General features: G+C 55.5%; 6 protein-coding genes across 6 annotated transcripts; 3 read left to right on the top strand and 3 right to left on the bottom strand.

The window, feature by feature from the left end:
* Positions 1 to 3,402: 3,402 nt before the first annotated feature.
* On the bottom strand, positions 3,403 to 5,614 carry BDP81DRAFT_383695 (uncharacterized protein). Its single transcript, XM_060586936.1, has 2 exons — positions 5,183 to 5,614; positions 3,403 to 5,045 (listed from the first exon to the last, which is right to left on the bottom strand). The coding sequence occupies exons 1-2, from the start codon at positions 5,382 to 5,384 to the stop codon at positions 3,781 to 3,783; spliced, it is 1,467 nt and encodes a 488-aa protein (XP_060439999.1). The 5' UTR covers positions 5,385 to 5,614; the 3' UTR covers positions 3,403 to 3,780.
* A 1,275-nt stretch (positions 5,615 to 6,889) lies between these two features.
* On the top strand, positions 6,890 to 7,906 carry BDP81DRAFT_438498 (ribosomal protein S8). The gene is made up of 2 exons (XM_060591321.1): positions 6,890 to 6,992; positions 7,052 to 7,906. Exon 2 carries the CDS (start codon positions 7,161 to 7,163, stop codon positions 7,650 to 7,652), a length of 492 nt encoding a protein of 163 aa, XP_060439998.1. The 5' UTR covers positions 6,890 to 6,992; positions 7,052 to 7,160; the 3' UTR covers positions 7,653 to 7,906.
* Positions 7,907 to 7,965: 59 nt separating this feature from the next.
* BDP81DRAFT_115389 (uncharacterized protein) lies at positions 7,966 to 10,431 on the bottom strand. Its single transcript, XM_060581535.1, has 2 exons — positions 10,053 to 10,431; positions 7,966 to 9,888 (listed from the first exon to the last, which is right to left on the bottom strand). The coding sequence occupies exons 1-2, from the start codon at positions 10,141 to 10,143 to the stop codon at positions 8,279 to 8,281; spliced, it is 1,701 nt and encodes a 566-aa protein (XP_060439997.1). The 5' UTR covers positions 10,144 to 10,431; the 3' UTR covers positions 7,966 to 8,278.
* A 3,288-nt stretch (positions 10,432 to 13,719) lies between these two features.
* BDP81DRAFT_358260 (homoisocitrate dehydrogenase) lies at positions 13,720 to 15,080 on the top strand. Its single transcript, XM_060586353.1, has 2 exons — positions 13,720 to 13,809; positions 13,881 to 15,080. Exons 1-2 carry the CDS (start codon positions 13,785 to 13,787, stop codon positions 14,927 to 14,929), a joined length of 1,074 nt encoding a protein of 357 aa, XP_060439996.1. The 5' UTR covers positions 13,720 to 13,784; the 3' UTR covers positions 14,930 to 15,080.
* An 823-nt stretch (positions 15,081 to 15,903) lies between these two features.
* BDP81DRAFT_331186 (aminotransferase class I and II) lies at positions 15,904 to 17,210 on the bottom strand (the record flags this gene model as incomplete). The annotated part of the gene is made up of 2 exons (XM_060585485.1): positions 15,904 to 16,656; positions 16,707 to 17,210. The coding sequence occupies 2 exons, from the start codon at positions 17,208 to 17,210 to the stop codon at positions 15,904 to 15,906; spliced, it is 1,257 nt and encodes a 418-aa protein (XP_060439995.1).
* Positions 17,211 to 19,457: 2,247 nt separating this feature from the next.
* On the top strand, positions 19,458 to 22,914 carry BDP81DRAFT_398954 (ABC-2 type transporter; the record flags this gene model as incomplete). Its single annotated transcript, XM_060588522.1, has 4 exons — positions 19,458 to 19,609; positions 19,704 to 19,816; positions 19,885 to 20,181; positions 20,231 to 22,914. 4 exons carry the CDS (start codon positions 19,458 to 19,460, stop codon positions 22,912 to 22,914), a joined length of 3,246 nt encoding a protein of 1,081 aa, XP_060439994.1.
* Positions 22,915 to 23,275: the final 361 nt, after the last annotated feature.

Below are 23,275 nucleotides of genomic sequence, written 5' to 3'. Positions count from 1 at the left end.
TCTGGGCGGGCTAACCTTGTCCAGGTTCCACGTTGCTGTGCGCGCCGCTCATCCCGTTACAACTTTGCTCGAGAACGATGCAAGTCGTCGCGTCCTCCCTCTCTCTGGTTCTCTAGCTACAGTATGAGTCTCTGCTGTCTTACGCACGCAGCTGCACTGGACCCCGCGGAACGGCTTCGAGTCAATGGCAACGGCCTTCGCTGTCAATGATATCAGACAAGACAATCCCGTCCCGTCCATACTCAATGCCGCTCCGGGTAGACATAGGACGGCAGGCCGACCGAACCATCAACTATTTGAGTTTAACCCAAATCAGCAAACACTCTTCGTCGAATCATTCTCGGCGGTTTCCAAGTACGAAGTACGTATCCGTGTACAAGATTACATGGCATGACCATACCTACTCCTTACTCCTACCAGGAAGACTATCTGCAAACACGGGCTGGGCGAAACATGAAGGAAATAGGCCTGTCCGCTGCGTCTATCAAACTTCACTCGCAGAGCAAACAACTAGCATTGTTTCTTCAATCAAACCCTTCACGTACAGGGCATTCGATCGAATCGAATTGTCGTTCTCCGGGGTTCACTGAGCAACTGGAGGTTCCATCCACATCACCATCATCCTCCCAAGTACGAGTGCCAAATCAGGACCACACATCTGCAGTCAACATTCGAGCGAGACGATGGTCGCTGCGTCAGACACCTCCCAGGGGGGCCCAACTTTCAGTCAGCCCAACCCAGACTATCGGGGCGTGAGGCGGTGCCCTGGATAGGGCGGTGTTGGGGTTGGCGCCAGTCTTGTCAGTGGTGAACCCGCTCTGCACGGTAGCACAGGCTACGGAGACATCATACAGCGCTGGCGCTATCATCGTCACTGGCGATCCCATCGCGCCGGCAGCCTGTCCTTGAGGCTTGACGTGTGGCTTGCGGCTTGTTGCAACGGTGTCATTCGGCCCTAAAACTTCTGGTCCACGAAACGTCGAAACCTCATCACTTTTGCTCCATCGACTTCCCCGTTTCCTGTCTTGATTCGGGTCCACGAGTGACATCAGACCAAACGATCTCTCACGCCTGACGAGTCGACGACAGCATTAATCTGTCCTTGACAAGACGCTGTTGCTGCCGGCCCTTCATTCGATTCCATGCCCTAGGGCAGTGATTTCGCTTCCGTCGCTTGCCGTGTCACGAATTTAAGCATTAGCAGGGGCCTCCTCAGGAACGCCGTCGCCATGCCATGCCGCCATCCGGCTTGGGCTTCTCGATTGAATTGAACCCACTTAGCCAAGAAGAACTCGAGCGCCGTATGCCCAGCATAGTCTCCAGTTTTGCCCGGTAACGGTATACTATTTTCAGCAACAAGCATCATGGCCCAGCAACAGTGCAACGAAAACCAAGCAATGTCAACGCATCAGTCTCTAGAGGCTAGAGCACCTCTCACCAGCCACCGACTGCTGCCCTCTCAGTATGCGAGCCCATCTGCTGCTCTGCCACAGCCCACAGACATGGTAGGCTTCCCCGGGATAGGTGAGATGGCGTGGGTAAGTTATGACTTGTGAGAAGATTAACCGCCAACACTGGGCTGCCTGGCAGCTCGCGAGCCATTCAAGGAATGGCAGGGATGCCCCGCGGTCTTCAGCACCGCCTCATCTGCATCATGATGACCATGTGGCTGGGGACGGAGGGGCTGCCGCCTGCATGGGCTTACTCCAAGCTTTTCGCTGTAAATGCAAGTCAAGTCAGCCCAGGCAGGTGCCTCATCATTCTTCGAAAGCTGCCGCAGCCCTTCCCGAAGACATATCTCGAATGCCGTTTCTCTAGATCAGACACATGGGTTGCGAGATCAAGACTTTCGCAACAGAACAGAGACTGACACACGGCCATCAAGACTTCCTCCAAGGCGCAACGCTATTCAGGAACGAAAGCCCAGCTACTATGCAAGTCTAAGACAGATGCACTTCTTGTCTAAGACATTTCTGCACGCCGTCTTAAACCACCCAATCGCCTAGCCGCACCCTCTCATTCGTCCACCTTCGCGAGTAGCGCTGACAGGACTCAAGAAGAGAGAGAGGGACGACCAGCCATCTCGCACAGCAGCCATTGCCTCTAGGGCAGCCGGCCGTGCCTCGGGTCGGACGACCTAGTAGTTAGGCCCATTGTGTCAGCCCATTCGAAGGCGCCGTCCAGCGCAACCCCCGCGCGAAATCTGGAATCATTCCGCATCTAATATAAGGCGACGCAACGTTGAATCGGCTCTCTCAAGGTGCCACAATCTTGACTTATACGAGCTGAGGCTTGGTCCCGATTCCTGTCAACTCATCCAAGGAGTATCCGTACCTACTTTTGATATTCTGGTTGGCCAAAGACTATGCAAAGGAGAGCTGCGGTCCAAATATCAGAGACCCTAATCATGTCATAAAGGCAGAGCGCTATCGCACCCGGCGAGCCCATCCCGCTGTCTCACGGAGACTTATCCACTGTCAGCTGCAGCTCGCGCTCGCAGGATTCATCACCACGCATTGCGTTTCTGTATCATGAATCCTGCCAGCCGAGCCCGCCACCACATGCCGGAGACCAACAAAGCCTCAACACTTTGCCACCTGTGAGAAGCTCGATCTGACGGAGCGGTATTCCGGCCCCCAAAATGTCGCGAATCCTTCCCCGGGCTTGCTAGGCCACCACGTTGTTAATCGCATCCGTGCATGACGTACAAGTGCCGATCGACACGATTACTGTGGGATTGGTGTGCTTCTGCTTGCTGCCTGCCCTGCCCATGTGAGCGACTGATTGATATCGGCTCGGAGATGGAGATTGCGACCGTCTGCATCGAGATTATACTGACACTCACAACGCATGGAAAGTGACACCACTGCCTCTTTTGAAGCTACCGCTGGGTTAAGAAATGCTGCATTGGTTAAGTTTTTGCAAGAAAGGCCCGAGGGTTATTGTTACCTCACCTAAGACTTGTGGTGAAAATAAAGGACTTACTTCTGAGGAACGGATAGAGGTTTCCGTCTCTTCTTGTCTATGAACTAAATTCGCAGGGGACATTCATTTGGAATCCGCAACCTCTAACATCAGCAATTCACCCTATTAAGGAAGCAAGCATTCGAGTCTTTTGTCCTGGGGTGCTTGTAGTTCTCTCCCAGCATGTGCTTTGATCTAGGTACTTTGGACTTTGGGCTGATGGGGAAGTTCAATTGCAAACGCAATCTTCGTTCAACATCATGAGAAGACCTCCCTGGAAGACGGAAAACCCCTAGTTGAATAGGTTGGGATAGATTGAATAATAACAGTGGCCCGTGGCCTCTCATCGTCGTCGGGAACCTACACTGTGAAATCGCTACATGTCTCCCCTTTCTCTCGGTCGAAGAGAGGGAACTAGAGGAGGGGAAGAACGAGTGTGTATACAGGTCTCAAGGCGATGACTACTTGGCTTCTGTGACGAGATTTGGATGAGGCTGCCTCGACTACCGGGGGCCATGACATTGACGGTATTGTACCTCACGAGCTAATTTGCTGGAGGCAACTTCACTGATCAAGTAGTATACACCCAGGCAAAAGTCCAACTGGTTGACGAGGCACGCAATCCCAGAAATATCGGTTGAAAAAGAAGTCTCTAAAGAAGTATTTGCTTCAAGGTCAACTACCCAGGATTGCTCACCTACATATTCAATCATGGAATTAAAGAACAAGGAAAATTCATCAAAAATTATATCCCCCCTCCCCTCTTCCCTCATCCCAACCCACAACACCAAATCCCACAACATCCTCATCCTCCATTTACCCAAACTTCTTCTCAAACTTCCTAAACATCCCCGTAACGCCCTTCTCCAACCTCCCAACATTCGCCTCCAGCCTCCCCGACGGGTCCTGCTTCCCCGTATACCCCTTATGCTTGCTCGCCTCCATCTCCGTAGGCCGATACGCCTGCTGATGGATGGAATAATCAAACGCCCCCGACTGCTGCTGCTGCTGTCCGTTGCTGCTGCTATACGAGTACTGCGAGAACCCGCCAGGCGGAGGCGACATCGGTGCTCCAGCCGCAGGCGGCGCGGATGCGGCGGAAGTCGTTGAAGGCGGTGTCGGAGGGTCGTGAACGGCAGCGGCTTGCGGTTGCGGGGTTCCCTGCTGCGTCTGCGTCTGCGTCTGCGTCTGCGGTTGCGGCTGTTGCAGTTGAGGCGGTTGAGAAGCCGGCGGCGGAGGGGGCGGCGCGAAGCCAGGGGACGAAGGGAACGGGCTTCCGTACGGGTTTGCTAGACCCGGTGACGCGAGGCCGCCGTGTATGGCTTGCGCTGGCATCGTTACCGCGCGCTGGAGGACGGGTTGGCCTGGGGGACCACCGAATTGCGGCGGCGGAGGAGGCGGGGGGAGGCCGATGGCCCCGTGTCCCTGACCGTGTGCGCTCTGGAACCCGGGAGGGGGCACAAAGCCCGGCGAGAACGGGGCCTGCGCGTCGTAGGCGACGGCCGCGGCTAGCGGGTCGGCGACGCCGTCTTCGGGGGGCGGGGTCTTTTCTCTGTGGCGGATCGTTTCTGGGGCGGCGGGGGCGGCGGGGTTGTATGCCATTGGGACGAAGCTCGCCGGCTGCTCTTGTTGTTGTTGCTGGGCTTGCGGTGCGGCGGCGGCTACGGCCGAGGTAGGTGGCCCGGCAAAGGCTGAGCCGTTCTGCTGCTGCTGTGCAGAAGCGCCCCTTGGGGAACCGTAGTTTGGGTCTGATATCGCGACCTGTTCGAGTTGTTGGACTACGGAGCTCACGGGTTGGTTTTGCGTGTGCTGCTGGATATGTTGCTGCTGCTGCTGGGGTTCGTCGAGGATCTCGACCTGCGCGGGCGGGAGGACGAAGCGGATGCCGTTGACGAACTGGAGGGCGTCGTCGGCCTTCCAGAAGTAAATGTCGAGAGAGTGGAGCTTGTAGTGGTACTTGTTCTGGTTCTGGGGGTCGTAGGTGGGCAAGTGCCATTCCATCTGGTCCGTCGTCTCGCCTACGATGAGGGTTACCATGCACTGGTGGTTGTACGAGTATCGGACGTGCGTCTTGTCGAGGACTACGAGATGGGGGCGGGAGGTTAGCGAAGCTCTTTCTGCGGCGTGCAGGATAGCTCTAGCTCATGCTTGAGCTTTAAGTCTCGAGCTCTAGATATGATGGAGCTCCAAGAACGAGAGACATGGGATTTCTACGCACATCCGTCAAAGGCATCTTGATCTTCGCTGCCGGGCTGGTTGGCAATCTCAATGCGCGCGCGGCGGTCGTTTGCGTTCTCAAAGAGGTAGACGTAGGATCCCTTGTCGAAGCGGTGGTGCGGCGGGTTACTCGTCGGCGGGCCGTAAAAGTAATGGACGTCCCCGAAGCTGTTGAGCGTTTGAGGCCAGTCAGCAGCCGCCATTTTCTTGTGTATGCGCGCGCGCCTCTATATGTGTACGGGTCGCAGAACGCAAAATCCCACGTCCGTGCCGGGTGTGGATGGTGAGAGACTGAGGAAGAGAGGGAGAAAGACCCGAGGAAGAGGGTGTAGTTGGAAGAGACAACACGAGCTCCTACGCTTCTCTACCACCTGTTCGAAAAGAGAGAGAAAACCAACAAGATAACTCACAGAGTAGCAACATTTTCCTCTCCCGGCCGGGTCGCCATTCTCTATTGTGGGATTGCTGCGAGCAGCCCCTCCAAACACCTAACCTTACGCTTGCCCCAACTTCCAACAATGACCAACAAAGGAAGCTCCAAGAATAGCTTCCTTGCTCAGTCTGTCTCTGTCCAAGGGTTCGGGACCACTCCCTGGGCCGATGATCCGATTGAACAAGCACCAGAGAGGCGCGCAACTTTCTTGGGATGTTGGGGCGCGTTGGTAAAATTATTACCCCGCCTCGGTCAGGTCACCCAAGGTGAAAAAGGTTATGTAGCCAAGGGCGGCAGCAGGTACGAATAGAGAACCAACAGAGCTCTCTGTTGCGGGCGAAATTGGAAAGAAGATGAGTGTGTGTGTGTGTGTGTGTGTGGCACCTGGTTTATTTCAGGAACAAGATGAGAGAGAGAGAGAGAGAGGTAAAAAGGGGACAAGAGTTTCGTATGAAGGGGAGGTGGGAAAAGATGGACTGTTTTGCGCCGAGGGTGGTGTCGACTGTCGAGGTTTTGTGTAGCTTGCTTACTACCAGAGCAGACCAGTCTCGACGATCCAAAGTTCTCTTTCTCTGTCTCTCTCGTGCGATCAATCACCCAATGACCCCTCTAGCCCTCTTCTCTCTTTATCTTGGTACCACTCGGTAGCCAGACCGCCTCGAGAGCCCCCCTTCCAGACTCCAGTGGCATGAGCAAAAAAAAAACAATTCGCAAGTGACAAAAAGGAAGAATCACACTACGTGACTACCTTACCTTGGGGTCTTGCGACTTCGCAAACGCCCATCAACCCAGCCCAACCCCCCCCCCCCCGCCATACTCTTGCAGGTGCCAGAAGCTCCAAGCTACCTTAGACCATGCGCGTGCCAGGCCCTGCTTGCGTTGCGTCCGTTGTGAAATACATGGGTGGTGAGCTGCAGCTGGTCGCATCGAGTGGTCAACTCGGCGCTTACAGGACGTCGGGAACAGCCAATCAGGAGCTCTGGCCGGGGGTTGGTCACTGGTGAGCAGCCGTGGCACGGGAAACTACCGTCGTCGGGGAGTGGAGTCCGACGTGAGCGCCGTGGAGCACGGATCTGTTTCGGCTTGGCCGTTTTTTCTAAGGTGAGGTAAGGTACCTCAAGCCAAGGTGAGGTGAGGTGACTCGGTGGAAGAAGGTGTGGTGACCGAGGTACCGATGTACTTCTGCCTTAGTCATCATTCGACGTCCGTCGGGCTGGGCGTGTCCAAATTTTTGGCGATAGCTTCCCTGTGGCTTGATTGCGTGGTGACGGATCATACTTCGCGGTACCATTGGAGCCAGTCGACGCGCAACGCACACTCCTTTCGAACCTCGAGACCTGTACACCGTCGAATCGATCGTCAATTGAATATCAGCACAGTAAGCTTCCGCCCGCCAATTGAGCACGTCAAGACAAATCACCAACAACCGTCCTCCAGCATCGCGAACGACTTCAACGACCACACCCGACCCCCCCAAACCCTCCCTCGAACCAAACACACCCACACACACCCGGCGAGCCTTTGCTCCCCACCTCAAAATCCAAAAATGGGCGGCCTAACAAACGTAATCAACATGTGCTCCCACCTCCAAAACGCATCCCGCGCCCGCCTAGGAATGACCTCCGTCACAAACACAAAGCAAAACCTCAACCTCGCCCTCGCCCTCCACCGCTCCGGCTTCGTCTCCTCCCTCTACCGCGGCGGCCCGTCGCCGCCCGCCCCCGAAGACCTCCTCCGCGACCCGGAACCCGTCACCTCGTCCAACGTCGCCACGCGCCGCCTCTGGCTCGGCCTCAAGTACTGGAACAACGAGCCCGTCCTCCGCGGCCTGAACATGGTCACCAAGCCCACAAGGCCCATCAACGTCCACATTGAGGACCTCGAGCTCGTCGTGCGCGGGTTCCCGACCAAGAACGGGCTCGTCAAGGGGCTTGCAATGGGGGAGTGCCTGTTTATTTCTACGGATAGGGGTATTTTGGAGGCCAGGGAGGCGTTGGCGAGGAAAGTTGGCGGTATGGTGCTGTGCCGGGCGAGATAAGGAAGAAGAACAAGAAAGTCTCGTTGTAGGCAAGGAGGGAAAGGAAGATGGCCTGTAGAGAAAGGGTCGATTTTGATGGCCACTCCCTACGAGGAGAGAGTGACTGGGCCTCGGAAAAGAGGAGTCTTGGGAAAAAGAAGGCACCACAGGGCAGGCCTCGAGGTTAACCCGCGGCAGCTCTGTAGGAGCCATGTCCTCCATATACTGTACAAAAGTTGTATTCTAGAGAAGACACGAACACACCATTTTTTGAAGCTTTTTCGTCTCGTAACGAGCTTGCAGCAAGGCCTCTCCTTGAGGAGCACCTAGGTCGAGCTGTCGTTCAGCTACTCTACGGATACTGATCACCAGGATGCAGGACAGCGTAGAAAATCATTCACGTTTCATAATCACCATGGAACCATCCTCATATCCAAGGAAACAATATAATTCTGTGCGAGTGGTATTCATTCTCTATAACTGATTTCGGGCTCCAGACACCAACTTCTCCATGCTCCGGAACTTTGAAATCTCTCACGAAGTAATTTACGCCTTTTTGTCGGTCAGGTATCATGGTACACCCCAATGGTTTCTAAAACTATACAATCACCTCCGCCGCCCTTCGACACAGTTTTTTTTTTCTTTTTTCATGCAGTCTCAGTCTTGACTTCTGTGGTCGCCTCAACAGGGACCGGAGCTGACTCCGTCTGGTCCTCCGCCGCCTCCTTCTCATCCGCTAGCAGCTCCTCGAACTCATCCGGGCTCTTAAGCTCTTGGTCCTCGGCCTCTTCCTCCTTGAGGTCGAGCGTGGCAGTCTGCTGCGTGATGTCGTCGAGCTCAGCCTCCTCAACACGCTCTTCCGTGACGGCCCCCAGCTCAGGCGCCGCGGTCTCCGTCTCCTCGATAATGGGCTCTGGTGTGGCCGGTGCCTTTGCCTCTGGGGTTCTCGGTGCCTCGGCGATGGCCTCGGCCTCTGCGGTCTCAACGACCTTCTTGACGGGAGCCTCCTTCTTGTTGGCGAAAGGGCTGCCTGTGCGGCTTCCCGCTCGCACCGCTGCCGGCCTAGAGAGCGCTCTCTTGGGGCTCCTTGAAGCGGAAGCCTTCTTGGCACTGCTGGGCTTTGCACTCCTGCTTCTAGGAGGGGTAACGGGAGCCTTCTCCGACAACTTCGAGGTCGAGCTCGCCGTGGGTCGCATCATGCGAGCCAGGAAGCCCTCGTCAACCTCCTTCTCCTTCTTGGTGATGGGGTGGTCCTCGAGGGGCTTCTTTGGCGGTGGGCCAATGCTGGGCCGGGGCCGGTTGATAACTGAGTTCTGGCGCTTTAGGGTCTTGGGTGGTGCCGCAGCACCGGGCGCGCTCGCTCTGCTAGCCGGGCGACCCTGGTTGCCAGAGGCACGCGAGAGGCTTTCGCGGGGAGCTTCCTTGACTCTCTGGACGGAGGCGGCAGTCGGGGCCATCAGCGAAGCAGGCAGCTTCACGGGCTTGGTGGGTGACTTGACCTTGGGCTTGACAAAGCCAACGCCGCTGGAGGGAGAAACCTGCACGGGGGTAGGTTTCTTGGTGCCTGCCGATTTCGCGCCTGACTTGGGTGTCGAAGTCGCCATCTTCTCGGCCGGCTTCTTTGAGGTATCGTGCGGAGCCTTGGGGGCGCTCGGCTTGGAGCCTGCAGCTCCCGTGGTAGGGGCTTTGGCCGTGACTGGGGACCTAAGCGGCGTCTTTGCTCTCGTGATGGTCGCGGGAGGTGCCAGTTTGGCAGGAGGTTTAGCGGTGGTCTTCGCCAAGTTCTTGGGAGCCGCGGCCCCGGCGGTCTTTGTAGCAGCGGTGCCATTGGAATTGCTGTGGTCGGGCGACGTCTGCGTCGGGTCGCCTGGGAGCAGCTCTGGTGTAGGCGTTTCGATGTCTACGTGTTTGTCGGGGTTGTGGCTCGGGTGTTTGTTCAGGGCCCCCAAGTTACGAGGCGAGGCTCCATTTGTGGGCTTGTCCGCGTCGGGGCGGCGAGGAGACTCGGGGATGGGGCTGCCGACGATATTTGTTTTGTAGCCCCCAGAAGTGTCCTCGGTGGCCATTGTCTTATCAGAGAGGCCAGACACGGATGCCTCTCCCTCGGTATGGCTGCTGAGCCTTCGCTGGGACACACTCGACTCGTTACTGGGATCTCGGCGGAGCCCTACTTTTCCGTCCTTTTCGACAGCAACAAAGCTCGTTCGAATCTTGGAGAGTGGGCGGGTGAATGATGGAGGGGGAGTTTCGGTGCCGTCTGCATAGGTATTAGGTTAGTTGAAATGCGTACACGATGGATAGACGGTGTCTGGAGAGCAAAGCTGGGTAGTCCTCTGCTTCAGGAAGAGATCGACCAGGTGAATTCCCCGAGAGAAGCTGCGTCTATTGCCATGGAGCTAAGAACGGCGGGGGGAGACTTACTGGAGGAGAGGCCAGGGGACCTTCCCCGATCCGGGGGGCTCGAGTCGGCTTTTTGCTCGAACATGGCCCGGAGGTTCTTAACGCCTGACATGGCGGCTGTATTGGGTCGCTGACGAGCGACTCCTTTCAACCAAGGTGTTGGGGGAAGCTATGAGGGATACGTGGAAGTTGCGACGGGTGGATCGTTTTTGAGACAAGAAGTCTAGAGGCAAGAATCGCGTGCGCCAGGCGTGGTGGGTTACAATGGTGGACTCGGACGTTGGATGTTGCCGGAGGGAAGGCGCATACCCGGGTCTGTCCTCGTGTTTACGGAGGAGTCGGGGCTCAAGTCGGGATCGGAGGGAAAGCAGCACACAATGTCGCGACGCAGCTCTCGTGGGTCGAGGCAGGACGGCGCAGGGGGGCGGAGGGGGTTCGTCGCGGCGGTGTCAGTGCAGTGAGGCAGACACTGCCCAACGGCTGAAGGTTTTTGAGTGTTGGGCAAGATATGGTAGAGGAATAGCGAGTTGCTATGACAGCTGGAGATGCATGATCAACAGTAGGTCGGGGGATTTTGGTTGTTGAAGCTGTCAAACAGAAGACGGTAGCGGGAAGTATGGCTGCTGGCAAGCGGTTGTTGCGGTGGGTGGTGTTGTATGCAGTTTGTGTTGGGTGATGTGTTGTTCGGATGTCTCAGCCAAAGTCTCGTTCGTCTCCAGGCCTCGGTAGGGTTGTAACTTGTAAGGTGGTCAGTCGCAGTCGCGCGTTTGCGTGTCCGTGCCGTTGGGATCAGAGTGATAGTCCCGGTGATGTATGGGGGAGAAAAAGACGAGAGTCGAAAGGTGGGTGGTTCGAGAAGGGGAAGACCCAGGGAAGTGAGGTTGCTGTCCTTCAGGGCTGGCATTTAAATTACGGACACCCCATAATCATAATCAGAGGCGGAAAAGGGACGGCCGACGTGGATATTTGGGCAATGGGCGTGACTGGGTCGATCCAAACGAGCCAAAGGAGCCCACCACCACTACTGTTAATCGCTCTCCAACCTCGCTGTCTGTCTATGCTGAACTATCCAGGACCAGTCATTCATCTGTACAGACACTTCACCATAGGGGGCATTAGTTCGAGGGGTGCTTGAGGGACTGGACTGGTATTCAGGGGTTCCCATGAACGCACATGCTCGCTCTGCTACCACGCTACCAAACCGTCCCGACGCGCTTGCCAGCCTGCCAGATGCAAGTTGCACTCCTGACACCTTCACAAGGCGGTGGGATGTTATGTAAGACGCATGTATCCGCACTCACACAGGAGCTAAGGTACGTTGTGCTGTACGAAGTAGAAGGTACTTGAAGCTCAAGTGGAGCCGAGATATCCATCCTCGAGATACCTCAAGTACAGTGTATCCATAAGTACTTATGCATCTACACAGCACCGGTCCGGACATGGGCCTCCTCTATGCAGGACGCCTGCAGCAGTGCAGCAACCCACCTCGTGTCACTGGCCCTGGACCATCCTCTCTCGCTTCTCGAATTCGACTGCAGGGACCCCGAGTGGGAAATCCATTGGCCCAGCTGGGGTCAATTTACCAGAGAACATGGTTCTGGAAGGCAGCTCATTTCCTCCGGGCCACTGCTCTGGTATCGAAATGCAGCTTCTCCAGACACGACGAAGACGACTGGGTGAATGACAGTGACTCTTTGGTTTCATCGTTTTGAGTGGTGGGTGGTCACTGGTGATGGGCCCTGGGATCTCATCGATGGCCCCCTTTTTCTTAGCTTGGGTACTCGTGATTATCCATCTTTTGGGCCTCAAGACTCAAGAGTCCAAGAGTCAGGAAGAGAGAAGAGAGGCCAACTGGCCCCCAATGATGCCCCCTCCCACCTGAAATTGGCGTTCTGAGCTGGTCGGGAGATTGTGTCAACGACGGCCGTGCCAAAAAGCCTCAGTGAGAGGAGCCATCTGCTAGTGTTCGGGGGGCACGGGCAAACTGAACAAGATGGCAGACTTCGGGATCAGCTAGCCGGAGAGCAATGACTCTGTTCGTACCTGACTACTCCGTACGTAGGTTGGCGTGACGGGTTTTGGTCGTTGATTTCGAATGCCAAACGTCCCCTCGGTGTCTTTTCTCTTCTCCTTTGTCTGTATCGTCTCCTGAACAGCTTCATTGTATAACAACTCTTCCTTCTTGCTCTCTTTCCCCTCTCAAATGGAAAGCTACCGGTACGTATCGAGATACTTATGCACGGTCTCCCGTTTCAGTTAACCTCTCCAACTTCCTATCCGTTTTGTGCATTAGTGCGTATCTGCAGAGCCCATCGCGTATCTAGTAGCTGCATGTGGTTTGGCTTACCGCCTTTTGTCGTCTAACGTACCTTAGCTCTGGCCCGTTATTCAGGAACATAATGCATTATTCGTTCAAAGAAAGGGGGTCCTCCTCGGGCCCCTCAGACACGCGGGGACAAAGGAAGACAAAAAGACGCGCAGGTATCCGTACAAGAAGCGGAAGGAGAGAAAAAAAAAGTTAGCATTGTTGACATTGAAAAACCGTCTCATCATTGCTAATATATCCGGCTGCTCCAGCAACTGCAAACAAAGCCCCATCTCCATTATCAATCAATAACCCCAAAACTCCCATCGTGTTCGTCGCCTCGTGTGCATCAAGATTCAATATCCGTAGTGAGGAGAAGTTGTGTATCTGGAACACTGGAACCTGGAACCCCTCTTCTTTCTACCCAGTCGTCAATCATTACAGTCTCGATCCCGCCTCCGATATGTGTCTAGTCGTGTCCACTAGCAGTGGCAAGTGAACATCATCTCCCATCTCGGGACGGAGACACGGAGCCTGGAGGGGAGGCAAGGACTCAAGGACTCCAGCTTCTGGGGGTGGTCATACCGCTCCCGGCGCGAGGCGAACCTCCCGTCTTCTGGAAGCTCGCAGCAACAGGGAAGAACCGGGTTTGGGGGCCCTTTTCCCGCTCTTCGACTCGACGATTCCTTGGGGGGCCGTTCCTCTCCAACACGCTAAGAAGTATAGAATGTGGGGAGGAAATTTCTCTCGGCCCTTGCTCTGCCTTTGGGCCACTTCTCCCTCTTCCGTGAGCTCTCTCATATGCCGACTGACCGGTTTCCAGCGTGTAATCCGTCCCATGGCCGAAAGTCGGCGGCGAACATGCAGATACTACCTTGCACTCCGTAGGTTCCGTCTCAGAGGATGGTTCTCGCGTTGTCTTATAGCCCGCAGTAGACAGCAAGTTTGCGGCATCGAACATGCCAAGTGTTGAGGACAAGGTGGATGCCGACAGCATCGAGGCTGACAGCGCATAACGACCCAAGCCTGCCAAAGTCAAGTTCCAAGTAAGACTTCAAAGCCACGACTCGGTCCATTGACACGAAAGCGAATCAGACAGAGTCCCAAGACGCGCTTCCGGTACTACTGTGCATCCCAGATTTACCAATGTAACCGTGACTTGACGCAATAGTGCGGAATCAACCGTGTTTAGGAGCTCCGATGCACACCCGCAAAATACGTACCGCGGCTAAGGTAAGCCAGTGAGGACCCTGGGGGATCTTGTCAGTGCCGACCACCAATTGGTCGCTCGCCGGATCGGCCCTCGGTGTGCATGGCCCGTACCTCCGATATCGACCGTGCAGGTGGGCTATTTTTTACTTTTGCGACTCATTCTCCCAGAGCTTCTGTCCGAGCAATCCCTCACCCATCCTCCAAATCAGCACTTTGGACGCCAATTGACGCCCATCATGTCTGTCAGAACTCTTAGAATCGGTAAGACTGCCCTTGAACGAGTCAATTGACTTGTTCTTCGTCCCGTGCTCAACTAACACTCCAACCCGCAGGCCTCATCCCCGGTGACGGCATCGGCAAGGAGGTCATCCCCGCCGGCCGCCGCGTCCTCGAGGCCCTCCCCTCCTACCTGGGCCTCAAGTTCGAGTTCACCGACCTCAAGGCCGGCTTCGAGACCTTTGAGCAGACGGGCGCCGCCCTCCCCGACAAGACGGTCGAGATCCTCAAGAAGGAGTGCGATGGCGCCCTGTTCGGCGCCGTCTCCTCCCCGACCACCCCCGTCAAGGGCTACTCCTCCCCCATTGTCGCCCTGCGCAAGAAGCTCGACCTCTACGCCAACGTCCGCCCCGTCAAGACCGTCCTGACCGCCGCCAAGCCCATCGACATGGTCATTGTCCGCGAGAACACCGAGGACCTCTACGTCAAGGAGGAGAAGACGTACGACGGCCCCAACGGCAAGGTCGCCGAGGCCATCAAGCGCATCTCGGAAAACGCCTCGCACCGCATCGCCGCCATGGCCGGCGAGATCGCCCTCCGCCGCCAAAAGATCCGCGACGCCGGCGCCGCCAGCATCCACGGCCGTCCCCTCGTCACAATCACCCACAAGTCCAACGTCCTCTCCCAGACCGACGGCCTCTTCCGCGCCACCGCCAAGGCCGCCCTCGCCGACCCCCGCTTCGCCGGCAAGGTCTCCGTCGAGGAGCAGATTGTCGACTCCATGGTCTACAAGCTCTTCCGCCAGCCCGAGGACTACGATGTCATCGTCGCCCCCAACCTGTACGGCGACATCCTGTCCGACGGCGCCGCCGCCCTCGTCGGCTCCCTTGGTCTCGTGCCCAGCGCCAACGTCGGCGAGGGCTTCGCCATCGGTGAGCCCTGCCACGGTAGTGCCCCGGACATCCAGTTCCAGAACATTGCCAACCCTATTGCCACCATCCGCTCCGCTGCCCTCATGCTCGAGTTCCTCAACGAGGAGACTGCTGCCGCCAAGATCTACGCCGCTGTTGACGCCAACCTCGAGGAGGGCAAGCTTCTCAGCCCCGACTTGGGCGGTACCGCCAAGACCACTGAGGTCATTGAGGATATCCTCCGCAGACTGTAAGGAGGTGGTGTGATATTATTGGATGGAGACTCTTTTTTTTTTTTTTTTTTCATGAGAGGCTAAACTCATGAGGACTGGATGTGGCAGTCGACGCGGCGGTAGTCGCGCCTTTGATACCTACCATATTACCCAAAAGCACATGTTTCTTTGATCTAACATTGCCTCACTGTGACGAATGTGCAAATATTAAAGTGAATGATGTTATTGCGCTGGAAGGGAACAACTTTACGTGTGGCTCTACGCCCCCACTCGAGGAGCAACGAGCTCGTTTCGATTGAAAAGGTGCTTCCCTCATAGTCAGGACTGGAATAAACACTCACGAATAAACCACGGCCATTCCGCTCCTAGGCCTATTAGGTAAAAATCCTTGGATCAAAGGCATGAGCACCGTCTGAAGTGTCCATGACCTAGTGGAGGAAGTATTAACGCATAAATGGGTCCTGCAAAGTTTGCGAGTTCGAATTTGGTGGTCCTACATAATGCCACAGACAGCTCAAATTTTTTTCTGGGCATGTTTGAGATCGTAACATCAACACGAATGCCGTAGAGAGCCTCGAGGTCTCTTTGCATCATGTTAACTGCTTCGCAAAGACGGTCAGCATTCATCTGGATTGTTGCCATGTTATGGGAACTGCGCGGGGAGGGAAGACATGACATTGCATTTGGTGTTTACTTGCAAGGAGAACTAATACATCTCGACAATGTCTGCTTTCGTTGGGAGGCCGTCGGCTCGGATCTTGAGCAACGCCAAGCGAGAGATGGTAGTGTCACTTTAATGATTCTTAGATGAAGGATCGCTGACATTGGTTAGCAGATCTACCATTGCCTTCTAGAGCATACAGATCTGTCTGGACATCGTGCACAAGACACGCGATTCACATCGGGCAAGTGTTATTGCATCGTAAAGAGGTTTCTGAAGTAGCGTAGATACTTGGTTCTTCGCAGACATCATGAAAGCTCCAAAAAGAAATCTTTTACTCCGGAAACGCTACACGCATATACGCCTCAAGCTTCTCCAAAGCCTCCACAAGCACCTCAGTATGACAAACATACCCAATCCTCACATACCCCTTAAAATCCCTCCCATGACCAAAACACCTCGACCCCGGCACGAAAAACACATTCGTCTTCTCAAGTACATCCAAACAAAACCTCACATCATCAATAGCCTCGCCACCCCTATGCGTGAAACGTATAAACGCAGTCGTCCCAGCCAACGGCCTAACCCACGAACACACACCCCTATGCCTCTCCACAAACGCCTCAAGTAAAGCCTTGTTCTCAACCGCAAGCCCGACATTCCGCCGCAGAAGAGGCGCCCAGACGGGTTTCGATAAGGCGTAGGACGCGATCTGGTCGTCGATTTGCGAGACGCTGATGGTGGTGTAGTCGCGCGCCGAGGCGACGGCTTGGATAATGGCTTTGTCCGGCGAGGCGATCCAGCCGATACGGATGCCAGCTAGGGCGTAAGATTTGGACATGGAGCCTGTGACGATGACTTTGGGGTAGTTGAAGGTTGTGAGGGGCGGGGGCGGGGGCGGGGGCGGCACGTCCGCGTCCGCGTCCGCGTCCGCGCCGGGGGAGAAGAGGTTGTGGAAGAGGGGCCGGTAGACTTCGTCTGAGAAGAGGATGATGTCGCGGGCTTTGGCGAAGGTGACGAGGGAGGCGAGGACTGGGGTTGGGATGGGGATGCCGGTTGGGTTGTTTGGGTTGTTGATGATGATCATCTGGTGTTACGAGTTAGTTCCGAAGAAGGTAGTGAAGTGAGAGAACATACCTTCGTGTTGGGCTTGACGAGGGCCTCGAGTTCTGTCACGTCAGGCACGAAACCGTTCTCCTCCTTCAGCTTCCATAGGGAGACATCTGCGCCAAGACTCTCAGGGACGCTGTAGAGCTGCTGGTACGTGGGATACACGCAGATTACGTGGTCGCCGGGGTTCACCAAGGTGTACAGCAGCAGGAAGTTGGCACCGATGGCGCCCTGGGTGATGAGCACGTCGTCTTCACAGAGCACGCCGGGGGTTGAGTCGTCCGAGCCTGGCCCGGCCCCGCCGCATAGCGCCGCGACCCTCTGACGGAGCCGGGCGGAGCCGCGGATGGGGCCATAGACTAGCTTTGTGGAGAGGTCGACGGGGCCGGGCGCGTGCTTGTCCTCGGAGAGGGCGACTAGGTCATTTACGGAGACGGAGGCGGCGCAGGTCTCGGCGATGTTGAGACAGCCTGGGGTGGTCTCGTACTCGTCCATCCATTGCTCCACATCGAAGGCCGATATCCGGACCATTGTTGGGGGAGGGGGCAATGTGGGATGCGTAGAAGGGGTGAATTAGGATGATGACAGGTGAGCCGAGGAGAAGAAGATTAGTGGGCAGCAATAGTGTGGGAGTGAGAGAGCGGGAGAAACGTGGAGGAGCGAGGCTTTTGCGATTTGCGCCGGGTTGAATTGATACAATGCCAAGGCTGGCGGGATCATGGGAAACTGAGATCTCAAACAAGAGTCATGGTCACTTTTGCTTATACACACACACACACAAACACACACTCTCGCACAGTTGCTTCGACCTCGTTCATAAGGCGACTAATGGAAATCCCGCGTATCAGCACGGACTGGATGCGTCTTCGGACTGTTCAGAGAACATTGGACACTTTGAGCACACGGCGGCGTCCCGGGCCTAACGCATGTCAATGGCCCGTCAACAGGGTGCGCATGGGAGAACCGTCTGCCACTAGGAAGACTATCCGCGGGCACAGATGTACGGGATTGTGGTGTTGGAGAAAAGTAAAATGCCGCGGATGTTGGGTACCTGAATGTGGTTCCATTCAATGCGGGGAGCAAGACCAAAGGTACGGATAGAGCAACGAGATTGATTGGACTTGAGCTGAGTTTAGTCCCATTGAGCCGTGGCTGGAGCTGCTAGCTTCGGAGAGGAACGAGAAGAACCATTTCCAAGAGCGAGGTGGAACGAGGGTGGACTAGATAGCTCTTGGTTCTGACTTGTGCCCCAGAATCTTATGTACCAAGTATAGAGTCGTATTGTGTCAGTGTCACTGCCAGTGTCAGTTCCTCGGTCCAAAGTAGTAGTCCTGAGACTCCTGACATGTACAAGATTCCTTGGAGCTATTCTGCTCGGCCCAGCCGAAGGTGATGATCTGTTGTGTTGAAGGGACGACCTGTAGCTGTACCTGGTCTCAGTGATCAGGCTCGACGTTACTTAAGAGGCCACTGATTAAAGTCCCTGCTGTGAGCCGGCGTCTGCAACCGGTTGAATTGTGCCATGGATTGTTCCATGTACAGCATGTGAGAATGTACCTCAGACCTCAGGCAGTTCCTCCGACCTGTCGGATCGTGGCTGTTTGTACTTTGCATGGTTGGGAGGATGGACTGCGTACATCACAACTGGCAGCTCCGCCTACCTACACAGTAAGCGTCGGATGAGTGGGATATGGACATGCCTAGTGCTTGACTTTACGCTTAGATCTGCAATCGCATTGTATCGATGTGTTTCAATGGCGACGTCGTCGGTAGTGAGTGCAAGGTTGCAGAGTGTAATGCTCATGGATCTCGCAGTTGGCAGGCGTCTTCCCTGTATGTTTGTCCGCATTGGGCAGGGCATGAGCTAAGCTGTTGAGGTCTCTGCACCAAGTAGGTACCAAGAACTCGAGAGAGGGGGACAAAGAGGAACTATTCTTAGCGGCTTGTCTCGTCCCATCCCAAAGAAGCGGTTGACTGAGCAAACGGCGGGGGTTTGAGTGACAAGAGAAGAAGTCTGACAGATTGAGCTACAGGATGCTAGAGGAACTGGAGGTGTCATCTACGGATACGTACTTGGATATCTACGTACCTTACGGATACGGAGTACCTAGGTAGTAGGCACGTTACCTATTACCTGCGTGCTCAAAGAGGTTAACCTGAAGACTCAGGCACAAGAGGCTGCCAGGCCCTTGGGTTGGGTTCAGCCACCCCACGGGACGCTGGTGCGTGTTTCCGACTGGCACAGTGGGGTCCCCAGCCTGTCGAGGTACGTACTCCTCACATCTATCCATTTTGACGCCACCGCCACCTCACGATTGGACCGTCGAGCTGGAGACACCTCTCCTTGGGTGGATACGTACCTGAGCCAGGTCGCAGCAAAGCCGCGTCGCTGGTTGCTGGGTGCTCAGCTTGGTGCTGCTGCTGCGGGTTATTATCGGCCGGCTCCGGCGCAATCGGGCGGGTGCTACTGATAGGTACTGACTGCTACCTAGGTACCTTACTATCGGCTCGGTGCCTTGGTCTGTCGCTGCCGTCTGTCTTCACACGCCTCCTCCCGCAGGCCAAGAGCTTCCACTCTCATCCATCCTCCGCCGCTCTGTTCGCAGCCGTGTCCATCTCCGTTGGGTCCTGTCCATTCCATGATCTGACCTTCTTTCTCCCCTCTCCGACCTGTTCCTAACACTCACCTCCCTTCAACATCGACATCTCTCCCGCCGCCACTCTTCAACTTGCTCGCATCCGACTCGGTGTCTAGCCCGCCACTTCAACCCGCCCATCATGGCTCCTCCCGCCTTGAGGAGCCTCCTCATCGGGGCTCTGGCATGTCTTCCTGTACTGGCTTCGGCACAGCGCAACTATTCCACCACGGCCGATATGCTGCGTGCCCAGCTTACCCTGCTCGACGACCGGCCCTCCGATTGTCCTCCTTGGTGAGTGCCTTGCGTCGAGAGGCCCTATCTCGAGAAGCCGCCGTCATCGCCTGTGCCATAACCTCCTCAATGCTAACATACATCCTTTGCGCAGCTTCAACTGTCTTCTCCCCGCCCACAAGTGCACCCAGTTTGCCGGCTGCAATGACTACACGGGCAAATGTAACTGTCCCGAGGGCTTCGGCGGCGATGACTGTCTCGATCCACGTACGTCCAAACGTTCCCCATCCCCACAGTCGCACAGGTTTGGCGCATCACTGACACGTACCCCGTAGTTTGCGGATCTCTCTCCCGTGGCGACAACACCGATAGACCTCGACGAACCGGTGACAATTGCGAATGCGACCACGGCTGGACCGGCATCAACTGCAACGTCTGTACAGAAAACAAAGCCTGCGACGCTCTCATGGAAACCAAGGAGGGCGGCGTTTGCTACCAGAATGGCGAGGTCATCAACCACAACTACCAGATCTGTGATGTTACCAACAAGAAGATTACCGATCTCCTCGGCGAGAAGCGCCCCCAAGTCACCTTTACCTGCAAGAAGGAAGAGGGCAACTGCGATTTCCAATGTAGGCTTGTCCGTACACTCTTGGCGACCACTAAGCTAATCTGCTCTAGTCTGGGTTGACGAACGTGAATCCTTCTACTGCCACTTGAACGAGTGCACCTCCAATGCCGACATCAACGACAGCCAGAACAGCACTGACTACAAGTGCAGTAAGATCGAATGCAACTGCATCTCCGACCGCATGCTCTGTGGCGAGAACGGCTCCGTCGACATTGGCGACTTCCTGGTGGAGGAGATCAAGGGCCCCGCCGAGTTCCAGTGCTTGCAGAAGAATGGAGGCGTCAACAACTGCGCCTTCAAAGAGCCTGCCATGGACGACTTGATCCTGTCATTGATCGGCGACAGTAGCATCCAACTGAGCTGTCGCTCTGGGGAGTGTCTGTACCACACCGAAGTCCCTGGTTACGAAAGGCCGGTCAAGAAAATCAACACCCCGCTCATCGCGAGTATTATCGCTGCATGCTCCCTTTTCGTTGTCGCCGTCATCCTCCTCACGTGGTACCTTTCTCGCCGACAATTCAAGTATGGCGCCATCGTGTTGGACGACTCCGACGACGAAAGCTTGAAACTCATGGCCGACCACAAGCCTGCCTCTCTCTACTTTGAGAATGTCGCCTACGAGCTCAACGGAAAGCGAATCCTGAACAACATTCAGGGCATGGCCCATCCTGGAGAGGTGACCGCCATCATGGGTGCCTCGGGAGCTGGCAAAACCACGTTCCTCGATATTCTCGCACGGAAGAACAAGAGAGGCCAGGTCTCTGGAGATTTCTTCGTCAACGGCGAAAAGGTTACCGACGTTGAATACAAAAACGTCATCGGATTTGTCGACCAAGAGGATACCATGCTGCCCACTCTGACAGTGCACGAGACCATTTTGACGAGTGCCCTCCTCCGGCTACCCCGTAACATGGGTCGTGCTGCCAAGGAGCAACGCGTTTTCGAAGTCGAGAAGCAGCTGGGCATTTACCACATTCGGGACTCTCTCATCGGCTCTGAGGAAGGCAAGGGCCGAGGTATTTCTGGCGGGGAGAAGCGCAGAGTCGGCATTGCCTGCGAACTCGTTACGAGTCCCTCTATTCTGTTTTTGGACGAACCCACCAGCGGCCTGGATGCCTACAACGCTTTCAATGTCATCGAATGCCTGGTTACTTTGGCCAAGAACTACAAGCGTACTGTCGTCTTCACCATTCACCAGCCGCGGTCCAACATTGTGGCGCTTTTCGACACACTGGTCTTGTTAGCTCGCGGTGGTGCGGTATACTCGGGTCCTTTCTCTCAGTGCCAGGCCTACTTCGACCACATTGGCTACTCGTGCCCCCCAGGCTTCAATATTGCCGATTACCTGGTCGACCTCACCATGCATGCCGGTGCCTCTACTTCCGAAGACGACGGAGCTCTGAACGCGGACGCCGCTAGCCTGGGTCCCAGCAGCACGACTGCTGTTAAGTCTATCGCAAGCATTTCGGGTGGCTCTATTGGCGATGACAGCGGTGTTGAGTCTTCGTCTTCGCGTCCCAAGAACCACCGCCGTGATTCCGTCAAGATTCGCCAAGAAAGGGAGCTCTTCACTCGCCGTAAGAACGCCGTTGATACGGCTGCTTCATCGGATGCCGGCGGCGAGGATGTCGGATCGTACAAGCTTCAGAATCAAGCGGGCTTTGTCCCGCCTGCCAATGTCGAAGATCCTCACGACCTCCCCCCGGCTGCATATGACGGAACTGACCTGAATGTCTTGATTCGATCCTTCGCCGAGTCTGACATCGCAGGCGCTACGCACGACGAGATCCAGCAGTCCATCAGTGCCGCCCAGGGCGCCAACGGACAGAATGCCAACGGTTACAACCCTGAAGGACCTAACATCCACATCAGCGCCATCGGCAAGGGCTATGTTCGCGTTGGCTACACCCGCCAGTTCATCATTCTGTCTCAACGCACATGGAAGAACCTGTACAGAAATCCGATTCTCATGCTGACACACTACGCTATTGCTATTCTCCTCGCGGTTCTGTCTGGTTACCTGTTCTATGGATTGACGGATGACATTCCGGGATTCCAGAACCGCCTGGGTCTCTTCTTCTTCCTCTTGGCCTTGTTCGGATTCAGCACTCTGACCAGCTTAAACGTCTTCGCTACTGAGAGGCTCTTGTTCGTGCGAGAGCGCGCCAACGGCTACTACTCACCAATCACCTACTTTGCGGCCAAGATCTTATTCGACATTATCCCGCTGCGAATCATCCCGCCGCTTCTCATGGGTGCCATCATCTACCCGATGACTGGCTTGGTTCCCGATGCCAGCCACTTCTTCAAGTTCATTCTCGTTCTGGTCTTGTTCAACTTCGCTGCAGCGGCGATCTGCCTCTTCATTGGCATTATCTGCAAGGACGGCGGGGTGGCCAACCTGATTGGTAGCTTGGTCATGTTGTTCAGCTTGCTCTTCGCTGGCCTGCTGCTCAACCACAACGCTATCCCCAAGGCCGCTCTTTGGCTTCAGATGCTATCAATCTTCCATTACGGATTCGAGTCGCTCATTGTCAATGAGGTGTTGCAACTCACGCTGGTGGATAAGAAGTATGGTCTGGACATCACCGTCCCCGGAGCCGCCATCCTGAGCTCCTTTGGTTTCAACAATGACGCCCTTTGGACCGATGTCGTCAGCCTCGGTACCTTTGGAGTTGTCTTCCTCATTCTTGCTTATGCCGCCATGCATTTCCTTCTTGTCGAGAAGAGATGACCGCCATGCGTGGCTAGCTCGAGTCGACGTTCAAGGCGCTTTTTGGTATACAATTGTAAGAATACAAGCGTGACGGCCACTGTAGCAAGAGCCGCAACAGCTTCGGGTCATTTCATAGAGACCACACAGAGATACATATGGCAGTTTCCTTTCGAAAGGCAATAATCTGTCAATGTGCATATGGGCAGCTTCACGGCGTTGGAGGATTGTCATGTCGTTTATAGTTTGACATTGATGGCTTTATAATGCTACAGAGAATTGATAGTAGTACAAGTTGACATGTGCGCCCCAAGCGGCCCTGCAACCGGAATATGGTATGGTGATATGCAGAGAGACATGACCCAAAGCCACCACAACGTAC

The sequence above is a fragment of the Colletotrichum phormii genome, assembly GCF_030913505.1.
Source record: "Colletotrichum phormii strain CBS 102054 chromosome Unknown BDP81scaffold_26, whole genome shotgun sequence".
Taxonomy (NCBI): Eukaryota; Fungi; Ascomycota; class Sordariomycetes; order Glomerellales; family Glomerellaceae; genus Colletotrichum; species Colletotrichum phormii.
This window is presented reverse-complemented; position numbering and strand designations above follow the sequence as displayed.

Bases quoted from the DNA above. Each gene is read 5' to 3' on its own strand.
- BDP81DRAFT_358260 (XM_060586353.1), top strand. From the start codon at position 13,785: ATGTCTGTCAGAACTCTTAGAATCG. The intron at 13,810-13,880 runs GTAAGACTGCCC...TCCAACCCGCAG, and splicing joins TGTCAGAACTCTTAGAATCG to GCCTCATCCCCGGTGACGGC.
- BDP81DRAFT_383695 (XM_060586936.1), bottom strand. From the start codon at position 5,384: ATGGCGGCTGCTGACTGGCCTCAAACGCTCAACAGCTTCGGGGACGTC. The intron at 5,046-5,182 runs GTGCGTAGAAAT...CCCATCTCGTAG, and splicing joins TCAAGATGCCTTTGACGGAT to TCCTCGACAAGACGCACGTC.
- BDP81DRAFT_115389 (XM_060581535.1), bottom strand. From the start codon at position 10,143: ATGTCAGGCGTTAAGAACCTCCGGGCCATGTTCGAGCAAAAAGCCGAC. The intron at 9,889-10,052 runs GTAAGTCTCCCC...ATACCTATGCAG, and splicing joins GTCCCCTGGCCTCTCCTCCA to ACGGCACCGAAACTCCCCCT.
- BDP81DRAFT_438498 (XM_060591321.1), top strand. From the start codon at position 7,161: ATGGGCGGCCTAACAAACGTAATCAACATGTGCTCCCACCTCCAAAAC.